The sequence below is a fragment of the Hakea prostrata genome, chromosome 2 (genome assembly GCF_041222555.1).
Source record: "Hakea prostrata isolate BN-2017 chromosome 2, UWA_Hpros_2, whole genome shotgun sequence".
NCBI lineage: Eukaryota > Viridiplantae > Streptophyta > Magnoliopsida > Proteales > Proteaceae > Hakea > Hakea prostrata.
The window spans coordinates 59,524,094-59,542,029 of NC_142601.1; the positions used below are offsets into that span (position 1 = coordinate 59,524,094).

At 38.8% G+C, this 17,936-nt stretch overlaps 1 protein-coding gene across 5 annotated transcripts in view; it reads left to right on the plus strand.

Annotated features, from left to right (window-relative positions):
• LOC149025330 (protein ENHANCED DISEASE RESISTANCE 2-like) overlaps window positions 1-17,936 on the plus strand; it is a 115,553-nt gene that overhangs the window by 87,421 nt on the left and 10,196 nt on the right. For all 5 annotated transcript variants that reach the window (XM_089145554.1, XM_089145553.1, XM_089145555.1 and 2 more), the window contains 4 exons: window positions 4,329-4,376; window positions 15,924-16,067; window positions 16,171-16,266; window positions 17,641-17,742. In XM_089145554.1, coding sequence (XP_089001680.1) covers window positions 4,329-4,376; window positions 15,924-16,067; window positions 16,171-16,266; window positions 17,641-17,742 — 390 coding nt within the window. The remainder of the gene's footprint in view (window positions 1-4,328; window positions 4,377-15,923; window positions 16,068-16,170; window positions 16,267-17,640; window positions 17,743-17,936) is intronic.

The window sequence follows — 17,936 nt, forward strand, 5'->3', positions numbered from 1 at the left end:
GAATCTATTCACAGAACTGTTGTATGCAAACTCTGCTCTATCCAATATAGAACTCTGGGTTTCTTTTATAGTTTTGTACCAAACACCTTAGTAGATTAGCCAAGCTCCTATTGCCCACCTTAGTTTGCCCATCTGTCTCGGGGTGAAACGCAAAAGAGAAGGCTAGCTTTGTGTTTGTTCTCAACCATAGGGTAGTCCAAGGGTAGCTCATAGAGTTAACATTCCTGTCCGGGATGATAGTGCTAGGTAGGCGATGGATCCTATCTCCTTGAAGAAGATCTTAGTTGTATGATAGGCATCATAAGTCCTGTCATAGGGGATGAAATGGGCTATCTTTATGAATTTGTCTACTAGTACCAGGATAGGGTCTAATTTCTTTTTGGTGGATGGTAAGCCCAAAATGCAATCCATGGCTGGTGTGGTTCTGGTAGGGGGGACCACAAGCAGTATTCTGCTTACCTCCATCTGCTAGTTGGCAAACCCCGCGTCTGTTGATTACTTGAATCACATCTCTAGCTAGATGTGGCGAGTAGTATCTATCAATGACCTGTGCAATGGGTTTTTCTTTGCCAAAATGTCCTCCTAATCCTCCCTAATGATTTGCTGTTGCAGGGAGGAATCAGGTATACATAATATAGTACCCAATATTAAGTAACCATCATGAATTTAATAGTTAGAATGCCACCGGGCACTAATTCAGTTTGGCCTAGACCAAGCTGAAGTGTTTGTCACTGCATACTCATCAATTATCCTCTGTACGCCAATGGCTTGCCTGGAGAGTGTTGATAGTGTCAAGATTTCTTTTCTATTAAGGGCATCTGCAATCTTGTTTTCCTTTCCTGACTTATTATACTTTAGTGTGAACACAAACTCCTGCAAGTAGCTTACGCATTGAGCATGTCCACAGGTTATGGACTTTGTGACTGAAGGTACTTGAAGGTTTCATGATCTCTGCAGAGCATAAACTCCTTCCCCACCAAGTAATGTTTCCAGTGTTGACAATTTGGATGACTGCATAGGGCTCTAGGTCATTGGTTGATTACCTGGTCTTTGTTTCATTCAATTTTTCACAGTAGAAAGCTATAGTGTCCATTTTTCATTAATACTCCTAGGCCAATGTAGGAGGCATCTGTAATAACCTCAAACACTTAGAGCCGAATTATTGGTGCTTCAGTTATCTTATACTTAGTTAGGTTGAAAGCTTTGGTGGTTGCAGGAGTCCATTTGATTTCCCCTTGGTGTCTTGAAGTTTAGACACTATGATTGGCACCATGATGTTGCTGAAATTCTTAATGAATCTCCTATAGAAGATATCCGTGAATGTTTTAGCAATAGGCCATTCTGCTATGCATTTGACCTAATCTGAATCAGCTTCTATTTCTTCAGAAGAGATGACAATACCAAGGAAGTTCACCTTGGGCAGCAGTTGTAGACTTGTTTAGATTGAGAAAGAGCTTCTCCTTTTAGGGTTCTCATGACTTGTCTGATGTATCAGTATGTGTTCATCTTCATGCTGGCTGTATACCAGGATGTCATCAATGTACCCAACTAGGAATTTTCCAATTTAGGGTTGGAGTACTTGGGTCATGAGTTCACAGCTATTATGAAAGTACTAGGAGCTTTGATCAGGCTAAATGGCAAAATCTTTAGTTTTGAAGGCTGTCTTCCATTCATCTCCTAGTCTGATTTGAATTTGATGGTGACCACTTCAGGTCAAGTTTGGAAAATACGGTAAACCCAGTCAATATGTCTCTAGCATATCATCCAATCTTGGAATTGGGAACCTGTATCTAATTATGATCTTTTTGATAGCTCTGCTATCCACATAAAACACACATCCTCCAAGAACCATCTTTCGTTGGTGTGAGTAGGGTTGGCATTGCGTAGGGGCTAAATTAATGCTTTCATTGATGACGCCTCTCTTTAACATATCTTCTATTTGCCTCTCATTTCTTCATGTTTAGTAGGGCTCTCTTTGTAGGAAGGTTTTTCAGGGAGAATGGAACCTAGAACCATGTCAATGGCATGCTGAATGTCTCTGAGGAGGTATCTCATCAGGTCCTGGGATCAGGTTTGTGAAGTCATGGAGGACTTTTTATTTGGTTTTAGAATCATAGCCTTTGATTATGGAGTATGGAGTCTTCTGTTTGCTAACCATGTGAGGATCAAGTTTTTCTGCGCTCACTCTCAAGTTGCCTTCCTTGAAAAGTTAACATCTTCTTCTCTAACCTGTCTGCCTCTGATTGGTTTGGGTAGCATGTTTCTTTTTCTTCTTAGCTGACAAATTCTCTGGTTGGAGTACTAGTTTCTGTCTCTTGTGCTGTTGTGCACAAAATGGCACTTATTGGTTTTCCGTGTTATGTTGACATCATTATTATATAGCCAAGGTCTTCCTAAAAGTACATCAGTCAATCTCACAAGAACTACATCACGCTAGATGTCATCTAATAGAATTTGAGCTTCAACGGAACCAGGCATCGCTTGGTTACCTCTATTTTGTTACTATTTAGAAGGGAAACTTTGTAGGTTTTAGGATGTTTATGAGTTTTTAGATTTTGCCTCTTAACAAATGCTTCTGAAACAACATTCACACAGTTACCAGTAACTACAACCACCCGGGCACTGCAATTATGCAACTTCATCTTGGTTTTAAAGATGTAGTCTCTTCTTCGGTCTTCTTCCTATGTTTCAGCGACTAAGACTTTGGTGACTACAAAGATAGCTACATAGTCTTCATCTGAGCCATAGTTGTATTGTTCTTCCTTTGAACCTTCATCAGTAGTCAGGTTCAGTGATGAGTCATGTTCCCATCCTTTGCCTGTACCAACACTTACCCTTTTCTCATGGGGACAGTTTTTTGCAAGGTGTCCCTTTTCCTGGCACAGATAGCATTTGACAACTCCTGGTTGTAGGGGGCCTTCCTTTGTAGTTAGCCCTGATAAACCCTGGATTTCATTGAGGGTTGGTGGTTGTTGTGGAGGGGAATAGTCTAGCAGTGGTGGTGTAGGTGGGCTTGGTCTAGGTATTTCTCCTGAAATCAGACCTTTCATTAGCCATAGTTTCAGCTCCTAGAGCCTTTTCATATAGGTCTTTCATTTCATGGATATCTTTTAGACATATACCTGCAGTGATGTCACTTCTCTGTCCAAGTCTGAAACTGGTCATCAATTATAGCTCATCTTGATGGGTGCTAGTTCTGCAAGTTATTGAGTTTCTGCATGTAATCTGCTACAGGCATGGTTCCTTACTTGAGGGGCTTGTATCATTCTTGAGTGTTTAGGGAGGTACCTTTTTGCTCAGATCTTGGTTCGTTCCAGTCCAGTTGATGGGGGCTCTGCCATGGTATTGGAAGGGTTCTTTAGTCTTCATTCACCATTCTCTAGCTGGACAAATTAGTTTGGTTTGAACAAACTTCAGTTTTCTATCTTCTAGTAGTTAATATTAATCAAATGATGCAGTCCCAATTTAACGTGGGCCACTTCTTCTAGCATCATTTAAGAGAACCAACTCATATGTGAAATTTTGGTTATGCGATATAGGGGTTCTTTGTGATATGGGTTGTGATGGGATGATTTGCTAGTAAGGAAGATGTGATTAGTTACCTCTAAATACCTTGGTTGGATAGATTGGAATGGAGTCGTATCTAGGATGATGGGGGATTAATTTTTGAGAGATTTAGAATGGTAGGGTGGGAAATGTTCTTTTGATATGACTATATGAGAAGAAAAGTTGGGGGAATGGGGTGAAACTTGGAGAGGATGTAGGTAATGGTTTAGGGATATGATCCCCCAAGTTTGTCTGGGTTTTGATGTTTGAATTACAAGATGCAAGGGGTTCTTGTTTCAAGGGTCTGAGGGAGTACAAAAATTCAAGAAAATATTTATATCTTGAAATGTGCTGCCCAGGAGGTTTCCTATTTGAAGTAGGCTTGCTTGAAGTAAACCAAACTTTACAGGTCTAATTAACCAAGGAGTGACCTTTCAGTTAGCATTTAATATCCATCAGAAATGTTCCAGTCAAATTATTAAAGCTTCTTGGATTTTGATTGTTGTAATCCTAACTTTCTGAGCATCCTAACGTCATGCATCTGTTACCGTTAGGAGGTAAGAGGCCTGATAACTTCCATGCTTAAGTCTCTTAGGTTTGAACTTAACTTGGCTGTCAACCCAATCTAAGCTTCAAATTTTATACTCGTGAATTTGAATGATAGTTCTATTGGATTTGAACTTAAGCATTTCCCCCCCCCCCCTCTGAATTTATGAGCCTCTTATTTCAAATATCATTTGGAAATAAAAAGTTCCTGACTAAATTGAACTTCTTATGTTCAGTCTGAAGCTGGGAAAAAATTGCCATTCATATTGGTCATTAATTTACAGGTATGTATCTTGCATATTGATTTTTTTGCTTCATATCATTATGAGTGAGACAATGTATATGATGGGAATATATGCCAACAATACAGAGAACTGCGAACCATGAGGTACATTGATAACTGCTGTATGCTCAATTATAACATTAGGGGAAGTAAAACAGGTAAAGAAAGGGATTCAAAACATATACACCAATCAATTTTAACAGTTCTCAAACATAATACTAGTAGCAAGTTTTCAGGTGTTATTTGTGGCATGCCTTAACACAGATGAAATTCAAGATACTACATTATATAAAAACCATAATGCAGCCTTACTCGAATAGGGCTAATTGTTCCAAGATCTCTAGTGCAAGACTTAAATTCTGTGCAAAACCCTAGATTTCGGGTATAGTGTATGGGCTACTTCTTGAAGTGGTTCCCTAATTGGGTTTGATTAAGTGGTCTCAATTCCATTAAGTTATTTGGTTGAGTTTGGTGTGGTGGGTAGTTGGTTGAGATGGGGTAGATCTTGAGATGTGGAATGAAAACTTAGGGGAATTGGGTGAAACCTGGATTGAAGTTAGATTTCATTACCTAGAATAATCTCTTATAAGTTTCAAAGGATTTGGATGGGTGGATTGAGAGATATTAGGTTTTGTGATTTTGGAGCAAAATAGGATCATAAAAACAATAAAGGGTATTTCTTGGAATTGGATTGTCTGTGTAGGCTGAAATCAGGATCGGAGGTAGCTTGCACGGTGGTAGAATAATGACTAAAATATGGGATAAAATAGGAATCTAGTCAGGGAGATCTAACAGATTTGGGGTCTAAGTGGCAGAGAGAAATTGAACCAGAAATTAGGGTTTCAAACTGAAAATTTAAGAGGTTAGGAATTAGGATCTTAGGGATACAGATTAAAGATTAATGAGGGCTTCCAGCAGTACCTGTTTGTGAACTTGGATGGAGCTGTTGAAGCTAGAATTCACTTGAAGGTGGAAGTTGAAGACTGTCCTATACAGCCACAGTCAAGAGTCTAGGCTTGATCTAACTTAGGATTATTAGGGTTGAGGATCTCCAAACCAATTGACAAAACCAGAACTCCTAATGCTTGGATCTTTAAGGTTAAACTAATTGGTATAATGGAAGTAGACACCCAAAGAAGTGCTCGAAGGGAAGCTTACTTTTCATTCAGTCATGTGTGATCTTCACCCCCATCAAGTGGAGGGGTCTATTTATACAATCTAGGGGGCTGGTTTCCGAATTGGACTTGTTTATTCCCAGCCTTTACTCTAACTTGACTCTAATAGTGATTGATTTTATAATTCATCATGTACAGGGACTGACTTAAAACTAATAATTAATCACATGTTTCTGAAAAATGAAAATTACATACCAAGTTACCAACTATACCCCTCACTTAAGCAGAATTTTCAATTCTGCCACTGACCTATCTAGTTGACTAAAGAATGCAATTAAAACTGAAATAAAGCTGCCAGGCAGCAACTGTAGAGGGCTCTAGTTTCGGAGACTTGAGGCTACATCATTAAGTTAAGGATAGATAGGTCTTTTATATATTATTTAGCTACAAGGATTATTTTAGGAATATTTCTATCTATTGGCTCTCTTTTCACTCAAACTCCCCTAGTAAAAGTTTCGTCTTTGATTCCCCCTCGGTAGATGAACTATCACCTATCCTTCTCCCCTACTATTTCAAAGAGGCCATATTAACCTTTACTGTTACCCCGCTAGTAAATTATGGTGTTTTCTTCTCTTTTTATCTTCACAACCCCCCACCCCCCCCCCCCAAAAAAAAAAAAAAAAAAAAAAAAAAACAAAGGGTCCGTGCTAGAAAAAAGCAAAAATTTCCCTGATCTACTGTATTTAAAAAATATTTACTTCATAAGGTTAGCTTTACATTTTTTTTCCTTGATGGGTTTTGAAAATATTTACTTTCTACCTATTTTATGGCTTTTCTTTCCCTCCTACTAAAAATTTTGACCATAACTACCCAAATATCCTTTTAAAGTTTTTTCTCAATAATTTATTACTAAAACTTAGTGACCACCACTCATGTTTTGTAAAAGATTTTTAACTATATGTATAACCTAGAGGGGGTGAATAGGTTAATACTAGTGGATTTGGCTAAAGTTTTTTGGTTTCTTGCAAATTCAAGATTAAATTGGCAAATTTAAAGTAAATTGAACAACTTGCAATCAACCACAACACAAGAATTTTATAGTGGTTTGACTTGAAAAGTCTACGTTCAGTGACTTCAATCCTCTCTTGGTCTCAAGAAAGATTTCCATTAGTGATATCCTTCAATGCAATAGGTAGAGGATCAAACCCTTACAATCTTTGTTCGTCTAAGGCAAGAACACCCTTTTGATCATTTTTGTGTCGATTTCATATTCTTGATTTGGTACACTTGGGTTGATATAAATAGACACGGCTCAACTTTGAATGTTAGTACCTTATGTTTGTTATCATGAAAACCAATAGAGGCTGATGTGTCATTTCCCCAACAATCTCCCCCTTTTTGATGATAAAAACACATGAATGATGAAAAATATAAATTTATATTAATATGCATATATCATCAATCATTTGACTGTGAACATGTGAATATGAGTGTGATTTTTATTTTTCATCATAAATTATAACACACCCTTTCTCCCCCTTTTGGCATCAACAAAGAGGTTGGCACAGATAGGCTTCCCCTTAAAACAAACATGCTCCCCCTCACATAAAGCACTAGTGAGACTGTTAACACAAGATGAATGTGAAATACAAGAGGGACACAAGTTGATTAAAAAAGCTAAATTTCATTAATGAATTAGAGCATTACATATCAAGGCATGAACAACCACAAAGTCACCAATTCATTACATTCATCCAAAAAACATTTCTTTACATCAAACCACAAGGCAGAACCAAGCATGACATAGCCACTAAGTCGAAATACCAAAAAGGTAGGAAGTCCTAAACTACTTGGCTGGAGGCTGTGGCTGTGATGCTGGAGGAATCCAAAGATGAGTGATCATGCACTGTATAAGACCCCTCCAAGGAGCCCAGATGGTCCTCTATCGAATCGAAACAATCATCAATGTGAGTCTCAAGGAGATCGATCTGTGTGTTGAGACGAGGAATGCCAGTATCATAATGCCGCTAGAGAAAAGTGAGGCGGCTCTCCAAATTAGTGAGTGGTTGTGGCTGAGGCTCAGATGCATCATGGCTGCTATGCTCCTCCTGTTGCTGCTCATCATCTTCCCCTATTTCGTATCGTGGGTCTCATCCTTGCTCTCATCACCTTGTACTGGTGCTGGCGGTGGCGAGTGGTGAACTTGAATTCTGAATATGTAAGGGGTTACCTGCAGATAGGATATCCTCACGAACCAAGTCAACACCAAAAGTTGAAAGATTTTGGTGAGAATGCTGCTATATGGAAGGTCTGTTGGAGGTGTGGGCAGCACCATCTGTGTAGCAAAGGATGATGTCACACAATAGGTGATGAAGGCCTGCAAGGTAACCTCCTACCTATGCCTAGCCCTAGGAATGATATTTAGTCAAGTAATATTTAGCCATGCTTTGCGATTATTCCTAGGGCCATCGCCTCCCTTCCTCAACCTTCTAAAGTTTCTTTTTGGTCCTAAAACTTTTTTTATGACTACTTTCCCTTAGTGGTGAGCACTAACCTGCCAAGGCCCTTTTTCTCATTGATGATATAGATTTTGATCTTTTTATCAATATTTTCTTCCTGTTCGATCCGGTTCAGTTACCTCTGCCTGTTCTGATACATTTGGCATGGAGGATCCTTCCATTTCTTCTATCTCTCAGGATTGTGAAATTCTCCTTTTCAGATGACCACTGGTAAGTTTAATGGGACTAATTATTTTCCTTGGTCTCTATCTATTTCTGTTGTGGCTGGTACTCGTGGTCTGACAGGCCATCTTCATGGAACTTTTGTCAAACCCTCATGTCCTAGTATGGCTCATGACAAGTGGGAGACTGATGAATGCTTGGTTATGGGATTTCTCCTCAATTCCGTTGAACCAAGTATTGTAGAGAGTTACCTTCTTCCTAATGCTGTTGTAATTTGGAAAGTTGCCCAAGAGACTTATTCTAAGGTTGGAAATGATGCTCATTGCTTTCAAATTCGAAGTAAAATTCATCAGTTGCAACAGAAAGAGCTTACATTGTCTTAGTATTATAATAATCTTCGAGACTATTATCAAACCCTTGACTTTTACGGGCATTTAATTCCATCTTGTGCCACTAATATTGCTGCCTGTTAAAAGTGGGAGTTCAAGCCTTGTAGTTATGATTTTTTGCGGGCCTTAATATTGAGTATGATCAGATATATGCTCAGATCCTCTCATGGGAACCATTTCCTTCTCTAGAGCAAGCTTATGCCATGATTCACATTGAGGACAGTCGTAGGACAGCCATGGTGCATACTGTTGGATTCTACTAGGAGTTCAATTAAAGTTTGTATTCATGTAAAAATTTATTCCTTGTAATAGTGTACTTTCCACTTAATTATAAATAAAGGGCGTGAGATCATTGATCGATAAGCCATTCTACCAATATTGTGTTTCTCAACATGGACTCAGAGCCTAAGTTCGATTAGGGAAGAGAGAGGAAAAAAAATCTCGCTGAGAAGACCAAACCTACCTCCATTGCCGAGATATCTCTCCAGAAGCTATCGTCGCTGCAACCGAACATCTTCTTCTTCATCTGCAACATCCCATCGACCAAAGAAACAAAAAGGGAAGGAAAAAAGTCCATCGACTCTGCTTGCTTCTTCCATCTAACCATTGCCATCGCCTCCGCCATCACCATCGACATCAATTTGCTTCTTCCATCGAACCACCGCCATCACCCCGGTAAACCTTCTGAAATTGATTTTTCTTCCATTCTCGATTTGGGACAATGCTTCTGAAATTCCATTAAGCCCATTGCCTGGACTAAACCAGATCAGACCTCCTTTGCCCAAACCATATTTTATTCCTACGATTCGAAATCCTACTTTATATATATATTGATGTTTCAGGGGCTCATACTTTTAAGGATTTATTTGTAATTTTTTTTATATATAGTTAAAAAAAACAAACAAAATTGGCTCATTACTTAGAATTGTTTGGGTTGTTTGGCTATTGCATTCTGCGACGTTTTTATTACTTCGAAAGGGTGAAGACTGAAGAACCGCAGACAATTTTGTCAACATGACAACTATTGATGGTACTCCTGTTCCCACTTGCTCTAAACATTACCCCACTCTTCATCGTCTTTCAGTGAGATTTGATGGAGCAAATTATTTCATTTGGTCTCAATCTGCTTACCTAATTGTTGTTGGAAGAGGACTTGTTGGACACATTACGGGCACCACTATCAAACCTACTACCATAGGTGTTTTATAGGATAAATGGATCTTGAATGACTCGCTTATTATGTCATTTCTTTTGAATTCCATGATTCCAAATATTGCCCGTGAATATCTATTACTTGATACTGCAACCCAAATCTGGAAGTCTACTATTGAAACATATGGACAGTTGGGGAATGATGCACAGGTTTATGAGCTCAGAAAGAAGCTTCATGAGACTACCCAAAAGGAACTAACTGTGGCCCAATATTATGCCGTGTTGCGATCTCTTTGGCAGGAGTTGGATCATTATGGGGATTATCACCCCACTAACCCAGATGATGTGACTACTTATAGCAAGCACATTGATAAGATTCGGGTACGTGACTTCTTGGCAGGTTTGAATGTGGAGTACGATCAGATCAGAGTGCAAGTATTAAGTCGTTCTCCCTTTCCTACACTAGAATAGTACTATGCACTTGTTCAGTGTGAGGAAATTCGTTGATTAGCCATGTCATACTCCTATTATGGAGAAATCAGCCCTACAGTTTGTTCGCACTAACTCTGATCTGGCTAAGGAGATTGTCAAGTGTGAGCACTATCACTAACCATATCATACCAAGGCCAGTTGTTGGAAACTGCATGGGAAACCTACTGATTTTGAGCAAAAAAGAGCACAAAGAAAGGGAAAACCAAAGGCTAATCTTTCTGAGATAGTTGCCACCACACCTAGTCTTCTACTACCGGTATAACTTCTACCACTACTTCCTCTACTACCCATACCAACTCCTACCTTGCTACTTCAGGTAAAACTTTTACAGGCTTTCAAGTTTCTATAGCTTCTACTCCTTGGATCATTGATACAGGAGCTACATATCATATGACAGGTTTATCCTCTTTTTTCTTACAATATTCTCCAACTTCTGAAAAGGATAAAGTTCGAATTGTTGATGGCTCCTATTCTTCCATTGCTGGAAAAGGGACCATTCAGCATTCTCCATCACTTTCTTTGTCTAAAGTTTTACATGTTCCCTCTTTCTCTACTAACTTGCTCTCTATCAGTAGTCTTACACATGACTTGAATTGTAAAGTGATTTTTTTCCCATCTTACTGTGTCTTCCAGGATCTGGTCACGGGGAAGGAGATTGGATGTGGTAAACTAGACAATGGACTTTATTTTCTCGAGCTAATTGGAGGATCTGCTTCTGCTCTGACTACATCTTCTAATCCGGTCCATTCAATAATATCAGACCTTCATCAGTGGCATCGTAAGCTAGGTCACCTCCTATAGGAACTTTGAAGAAAATATTTCCTGATTTGGTTTCTTCTTGTAATGAGGATAATATTTTTTGTGAAGCCTGCATTTTTGCGAAGCAGACTCGTTCTACTTATTTATCTTCTCTTCATAATAGAAAATCTATTCCTTTTATGCTCATTCATACTGATGTGTGGGGTCCTTGCCGACGTGTGTCTATTACTGGCCATAGGTACTTTATTACTTTTATTGATTGTCACTTTCGTTTTACATGGATTTATGGAAATTCCATATGGTTTCTCCGATGACAATATTGCAAGGAAAGTTTGTTAGTTGAAGAGGTCAATTTATGAGTTAAAACAGTCTCTTAGATGCTGGTTTGGACGCCTCCTGAAGGCAATGGCTTCTATTGGGTACAAGCAAAGCAATGCTGATCATACACTATTTGTCAAGAAGTCAAGTACTAACATCACACTTCTCATTGTCTATGTGGACGATATTGTCATCACAGGGAATGATGGTAAAGAAATTCAAAAGTTGAAGGACTTTCTTGACAGAGAGTTTGAAATTAAAGATTTAGGGAAGTTACAGTATTTTTTAGGGATTGAGGTGGCTCGATCAAAGAAAGGTATATTCCTATCCCAAAGAAAGTATGTCCTAAATTTATTATCAGAAGTGGGAATGTTGGGGTGTAAAGCAGTTGATACTCTTATTGAAGCTGGAGCTAAACTTAAAGAAAAAGAGGGAGAACCAGTGGACAAAGGAAGATACCAAAGGCTGGTAAGGAAGCTTATTTACTTTTCCCACACTAGGCCAAACATCACTTATGTGGTAGGGATAGTGAGCCAATTTATGCATGATCCATATTTAGCTCATATGAAGGTTGTTACTAGAATACTATAGTATTTGAAGGGAACTCCTGGAAAATGAATACTTTTGTCACCCACTGATAATCTAAAAGTAGAAACATACACTGAATCACTGATGCAGACTGGGCTGGATCTCCAGACAGAAAGTCAATTTCAGGTTATTGTACCTTTGTTGGAGGTAATCTAGTTACTTGGAGAAGTAAGAAACCGAATGTGGTAGCTTTATCTAATACCGAAGTTGAATATAGAGCTATGGTTCGTGGAGTTTGTGAGCTACTATGGTTGAAAGGCTTGCTGTAAGATATTGGAGTCCAAGTTCCAAACCCTATGATGTTATATTGTGACAACAAGGCTGCTATTAGTATTGCTAATAATCTGGTGCAACGTGATCGAACTAAGCACATTGAAAATTGACAAGTTTTTTGTCAAAGGAAAGTTGGAACAAGGGCTTATATGCATGCCTCTTGTAAGATCTGGAGACCAAGTAGCAGATGTTTTCACTAAGGGTTTGAAAGAAAGGGATTTCCTTCCTATTGTAGGCAAGTTGGGCACGACTAATATCTATGCCTCAACTTGAGGGGGAGTGTTGGATTTTACTAGGAGTTCAATTAGAGTTTGTATTCATGTAAAATTCTATTCCTTGTAATAGTGTACTTTCCACTTAATTATAAATAGAGGGCTTGAGATCATTGATCGATAAGCCATTCTACCAATATCGTGTTTCTCAACACGTACTCAAACATCTACCGATCTACGTTGGTGGTTGGTTCTAGCAGTAATAAGTTCAATTTAGGTTACTCTCATGCCTTGATCAAGTGCGAATATTATGGTCGAGAGCGTCATACAAAGGACAAATGTTGGATGTTGCATTGTCATTAAGCAAATTTCTATGGAGGAGTGCAAATAAGGGGAAAATCAAGCTTCTACACACCACGCCAATTCTGACTCCTTGAGTATTCCAGCACCTCTTTCCACTAACGAGCTCCAGCACCTTCGTTAGTTAATGACTAGACTTGATTTGACCTATTTGTCGCCAACTCTCAGTGCAAGTGTAGCTTCTGCCATAGTTCCCCCTACCGATATACAATCTTCCACAAGTAATTTCGGTTGTCTCAGTCTCAGTTAGACTTACCCCTCTTGGACAATCAACTCTAGGGCAGCTAACCGTTTACCATGTTTCATCCTCTTTGTTTCATACTTATTCTTCCATTCCCTTAACTCAGGTTGGTTGAACTGCTGATGGGTCACTTCCTCCTATCTCTAGAAAGGGATCCATTATTTGTTCAACTTCTCTTACTCTATCTTCTATTTTGTATATTTGTAAGTTTTCGGCTAACTTTTACTCCATTAGTAGCCTTACTGGTGATATGAATTACAAAATTACTTTTTTCCCTTTTGTGTCAAGCCAGTCCTGAAGTAATAGTTCTAGAACCATCTCTCGATCCCACTTTGGACTTACCAATTGCTTTACGAAAGCCATGCACAAGCACCAAACTTTGTGTCATATCAATCCCTATCCCTTGAATTCCAAAGTTCTAGTTCGTCTTTGTCTTCTACTTCTATTCCTAAGACATGGCAAGAAGCATTGTCTCACTCAAACTGGAAGGAAGCAACACATGAGGAAATCTGAGCTTTAAAAAGAAAAAGAAAAAAAAAATAGGAAAGCTGATTGTTGGGTGCAAATAGAGGTTTGTTATCAAGTATAAGGTAGATGGAACTATGGCGATTTACAAGGCAAGGTTGGTGGCCAAGGGCTTTACTCAAACTTGTGGGGTACCAGGAGACATTTGCCCCAATTGCCAAGATGAACACAGTTTGGGTTGTCCTTTTATGTGCAATAAATAAGGGGTGGAGCCTACAATAGCTGGATGTGAAGAATTTTTTCCTACATGGAGAACTTCAAAAGGTGGTGTATATGGATGTATCACATGGATATGCTACTATTGAGACTCATCAAAAAGTGTGCAAGCTATAGAAGGCATTTTATAGGCTAAAGCAATCTCCAAGAGCTTTTGGTTAGGGAGGTTTTATAAAGACATGATCTCTAATGGCTACAAAGTACAAACAAAGCAATGCAGACCATACCTTATTCATAAAAAGATGGTTTCCATATCATTGTACTTCTACTGTATGTAGATGATATTGTGATCATAGGCAGCAGTGAGGATGGAATTTCAGCCCTTGAGACATTTTTTGGAACTGAATTTGAGATTAAAGATATGGAAGAGCTCAAATATTTCCTTGGATTAGAGTCAACATATTCGGCCAATGTTGTGTCTCTCTCTCAAAGGAAGTATACTTTGGATCTACTTAATGAAACTGGGATGTTAGGGTGAAAGCTAGCAGAGACTCCTGTCAAGCCCAATCTATACTTGAAGGCAAAGGAAGGAGAACTGGTTGATAAGACAAGGTATCCGAATTTGGTCGGGAAGTTGATCTATTTGTCACACACTAGACCAGATATTACATTTACAGTTAGTCTTGTCAACCAGTATATGCATGATCCCTATTCCTAAAATCTAGATGCAGTATACCGGATTTAAAGATACTTGAAGGCTACTCGAGGGAAAGGTATTTTGACTTCAGCTCATAGACTCACCTACACAGATGCAAACTGGGCAATATGTCCAGATGATAGAAGGTCTACCTCTAGCTACTTTGCATATGCAAGAGGCAATTTGGTGGCTTGTAGGAGCAAGAAGCAGGCAGCGGTTGCAAGGTCCAATGCTGAAGCTGAGTTCAGGGCATTGGCTCAAGGTATTTATAAGTATTGTGGTTGAAGGGGCTGCTTCAAGAGCTTGGGACAGAATCAGAGATACTTGTACAATTGTACTCGAACAACAAATCAACAATCAACATAGCTCATAATCCAGTACTGCATGACAAGACCAAGCATGTGGAGATCGACAAGCACCTCATCAAAGAAAAGATGAGTCTAGACTGATTCAGATTACTTTTGTTATCTCTGGCAATCAACAGGCTGATGTTCTTACGAAGAGCTTGAGTACCAGATGTTTCAATAATATCATTGGCAAGTTGGGCATGATAATATCTATGCTCCAAATTGTGGGGTGTGTTGTAAGGCAGCATTATATTAGGGGCAGCAGTAGTGATATTTATTTCATTGAAGGTAGAATTGTCTTGTTAGGTTCTTTTATTATTCTCCTGGTAATATTCTCACAATGGGAAGAACTATTCTATTTTGGTAAGTTTCTAATATAAAATATGAGGGATCTACTATGTCTCTCTGACACAAGTTAGGATTTCAACAGGAATATTGGCGTAAACTAATAAGGTGACCAAACCTAACCAAAATACACTTGTTGCTAAAACTACATCCAACGATCTCATTTTGAGAGAACCAATGATTACTAGACCCAAGGGGCTGACTCAGCCAAGGGGTGGTTAGGCCAATGGGGTTGTCCACATTTATATGTAATGGCCACCTATTTGCTGATCTTTGCACTGGTATTTCTGACAGTATATATCAACAAACTTCCCTTCACCTAAACAATAGAAGAGGGTGGAGGTGTCAACATTAATTGCCTATTATTTTTTGTGCCTTAGAAAGCTTCTGGGGATTACAAAATTACAAACGATGCCTTTTTTGGGTTATGTATAGCCCCAAGTATATTAAGATCAGCTCCTCAGATTGAATAATTAGTTTATATACCTGATTTAGGTTGTTGTACCTGTGTTTTTCAATTTAACTAATATAGGTAATTATATAATAGGGATTATGTCATCCCACAAGTACTCCATGGATGCTTCACCCGATGCTCTTCTCATTCCTCTCTCACTTTTGTAAATCTCTTCACTGTACTATTAGGTTTCCAATGGAAGTATGTAGAGATTGGTCTGGGTTCAGTGACACTTTGCTCATTTTTTATTTCTTACATATTCAATTATTAACTTTGTCTATTAGGGTCCCATAGAAATTATGTGTTGGCTGTATTAGAAATTGATTTTCATCATGGTATTTCCAAGCCCATAGCAATTATACCCTATCTGTCCTAATATAGGTTCTTCTTTGCCATTAATGTCAGCTTGACTATTCTGATGGAAAATATATTGCATCATTGCAGGTTCCAGCAAAACCAAACTACAGTTTGGTTCTATACTATGGCGCTGATCGGCCTGTAAGAAAAGAGTCTTTATTGGGTAGATTTGTGGATGGAACTGACATATTCAGGAATGCAAGACTAAAACTTATTCCAAGTATTGTAGAGGTAGTACTTGACCTCTCATAAATCAAAAACCAGGAAAACACAGTGGGCTTTCTGTGTTTAATATCCATCATCCAGGCTCTAATGCATTTTATTTGTCTTGAAGGGATATTGGATGATCAAACGTGCTGTTGGAACAAAAGCTTGCCTCTTGGGCAAAGCAGTTACATGCAAATACCTCAGACAAGATAACTTTTTGGAGGTACATATCTACCCAAATTCACTTGCAGTATCATCTAGCTCAGTAGCTCCTGTCTAGGTGTTCTTTTAGCTATAGTGCAAAATTTTGTATTTTATTTATTTCATAGTCTAACATTGGCACTCAAGTTTTTTAGTTATTTAGTAGTTAAAAGTTAGGGAAACTATCAGCAGTACCCCCTGATTAACCCCAATACCCACTAATCTTAATGGCACTCCAAGCAGAAATATCAATCAGACTCCCGACCATTAGTAAACCTCTATTAACTAATGATGTCAGCAAAACTATTTTTTTAAATGACAAATATCCCGGAATGGGGCCCAAAACAGCCCCCTTGGGCATGGGACAGCAAAGCTGGCCAAATGCCCCCAAGGGTATTTTGGTCATTTTCCATTCCCTCTCCTTGGGGTGCCCTTAGTCCAGTTAGATTCCTTGCCTCGTGAGGAGTCTATTTCAATTTTGTTTTCTTCAATTGGTTAGTCAAAGTCAATATAATTAAGCGTCCTCACTGAAATCTAGTTGCAAGGCTTCTCTTAGATAATTAGTATTTTATTTGTTATTTTGCATGGTCCTAATTAGTTGGCAAGTAGTTAAGAGTTTTATAGTTATTTTGAATATTCTTTTTTCTTTTTTCTGGTCCAATTCGGTTTTCAAGTTTTAGTCCAAACCCACGTTCTTTCATGTAAGGTGTATATAGCCTGCACACCTCCTTGTAAAACTTTGTTGAAGATTAATACATTGAAGGCTCGTGGGAGATGCACACGACCTGGGTTGACTGTTCACAGAGTTTTCTAGCATTGTTCTCAAGGTCTCCTTCTTCAACTCAAAGTGTAGCAAACTCCCAAACCTGTAAGTAAACCCAGCCCCATCCCCTCTCCCCCCCCCCCATCCCTACTCCACACAAGCACCCCCTAGCTCCTCTCAGTCCATTGCCAGCCCCTGCAGTCCCCTTCCCCTACTTGTGACAGCCTTGGAACCCTCCCCCTTCCTTCCTAGTTCTTGCGGCTGCCCCCCCCCCTCCTTTCTCCTTTTTTCTTTCTTGACTCGTCCAACAGATCTAAAACAGGAGAAGAAAAAAAGAAGGAATAAAAAAAATAAAAAATAAAAGAAGAAGAAAGGAGTCAAGAATATTGACTCTTTCATCTTTCTTTTTTTCCTTCTCATTTCTTTATTTTTCCTTTCTTTTCTTTTCTTTTCTTTTCTTCTTTTTTTTTTTTTTTCTTCTTCTTTCTTTCTATTCTTTTTTCAATCATCATATGTTTGCTCAGTGGTGTTCTCTGTCTGTATTCCAATGCATACATTTTTTTAAGATGAATTTTCAATCACCTTTCGTTTGCTCAACACTGTTGACTGTACTGAGGAAAAACCTTCCTGCAGATTGATGTGGATATCGGTTCATCATCCGTTGCGAGGAGTATCATTGGCTTAGTTCTTGGATATGTCACAAGCATAGTAGTTGATCTTGCAATTTTAATCGAGGTTTCTTCCTCTCTAATTTCTGTATATGGTTTTAGTTTTGCTCATTCTTGTGTTGTATCATTTGTGATGAAGCATGGAGTTCTTATTGTCTTGTCTTTGTCCTGCCCTCCCCCCCTCCCCTTTTACCTTATAGACCTAATTAGCGATTCTGAAGCAAACTCGAAATCATTATAGATGTGTGTTTCCAAATGTAT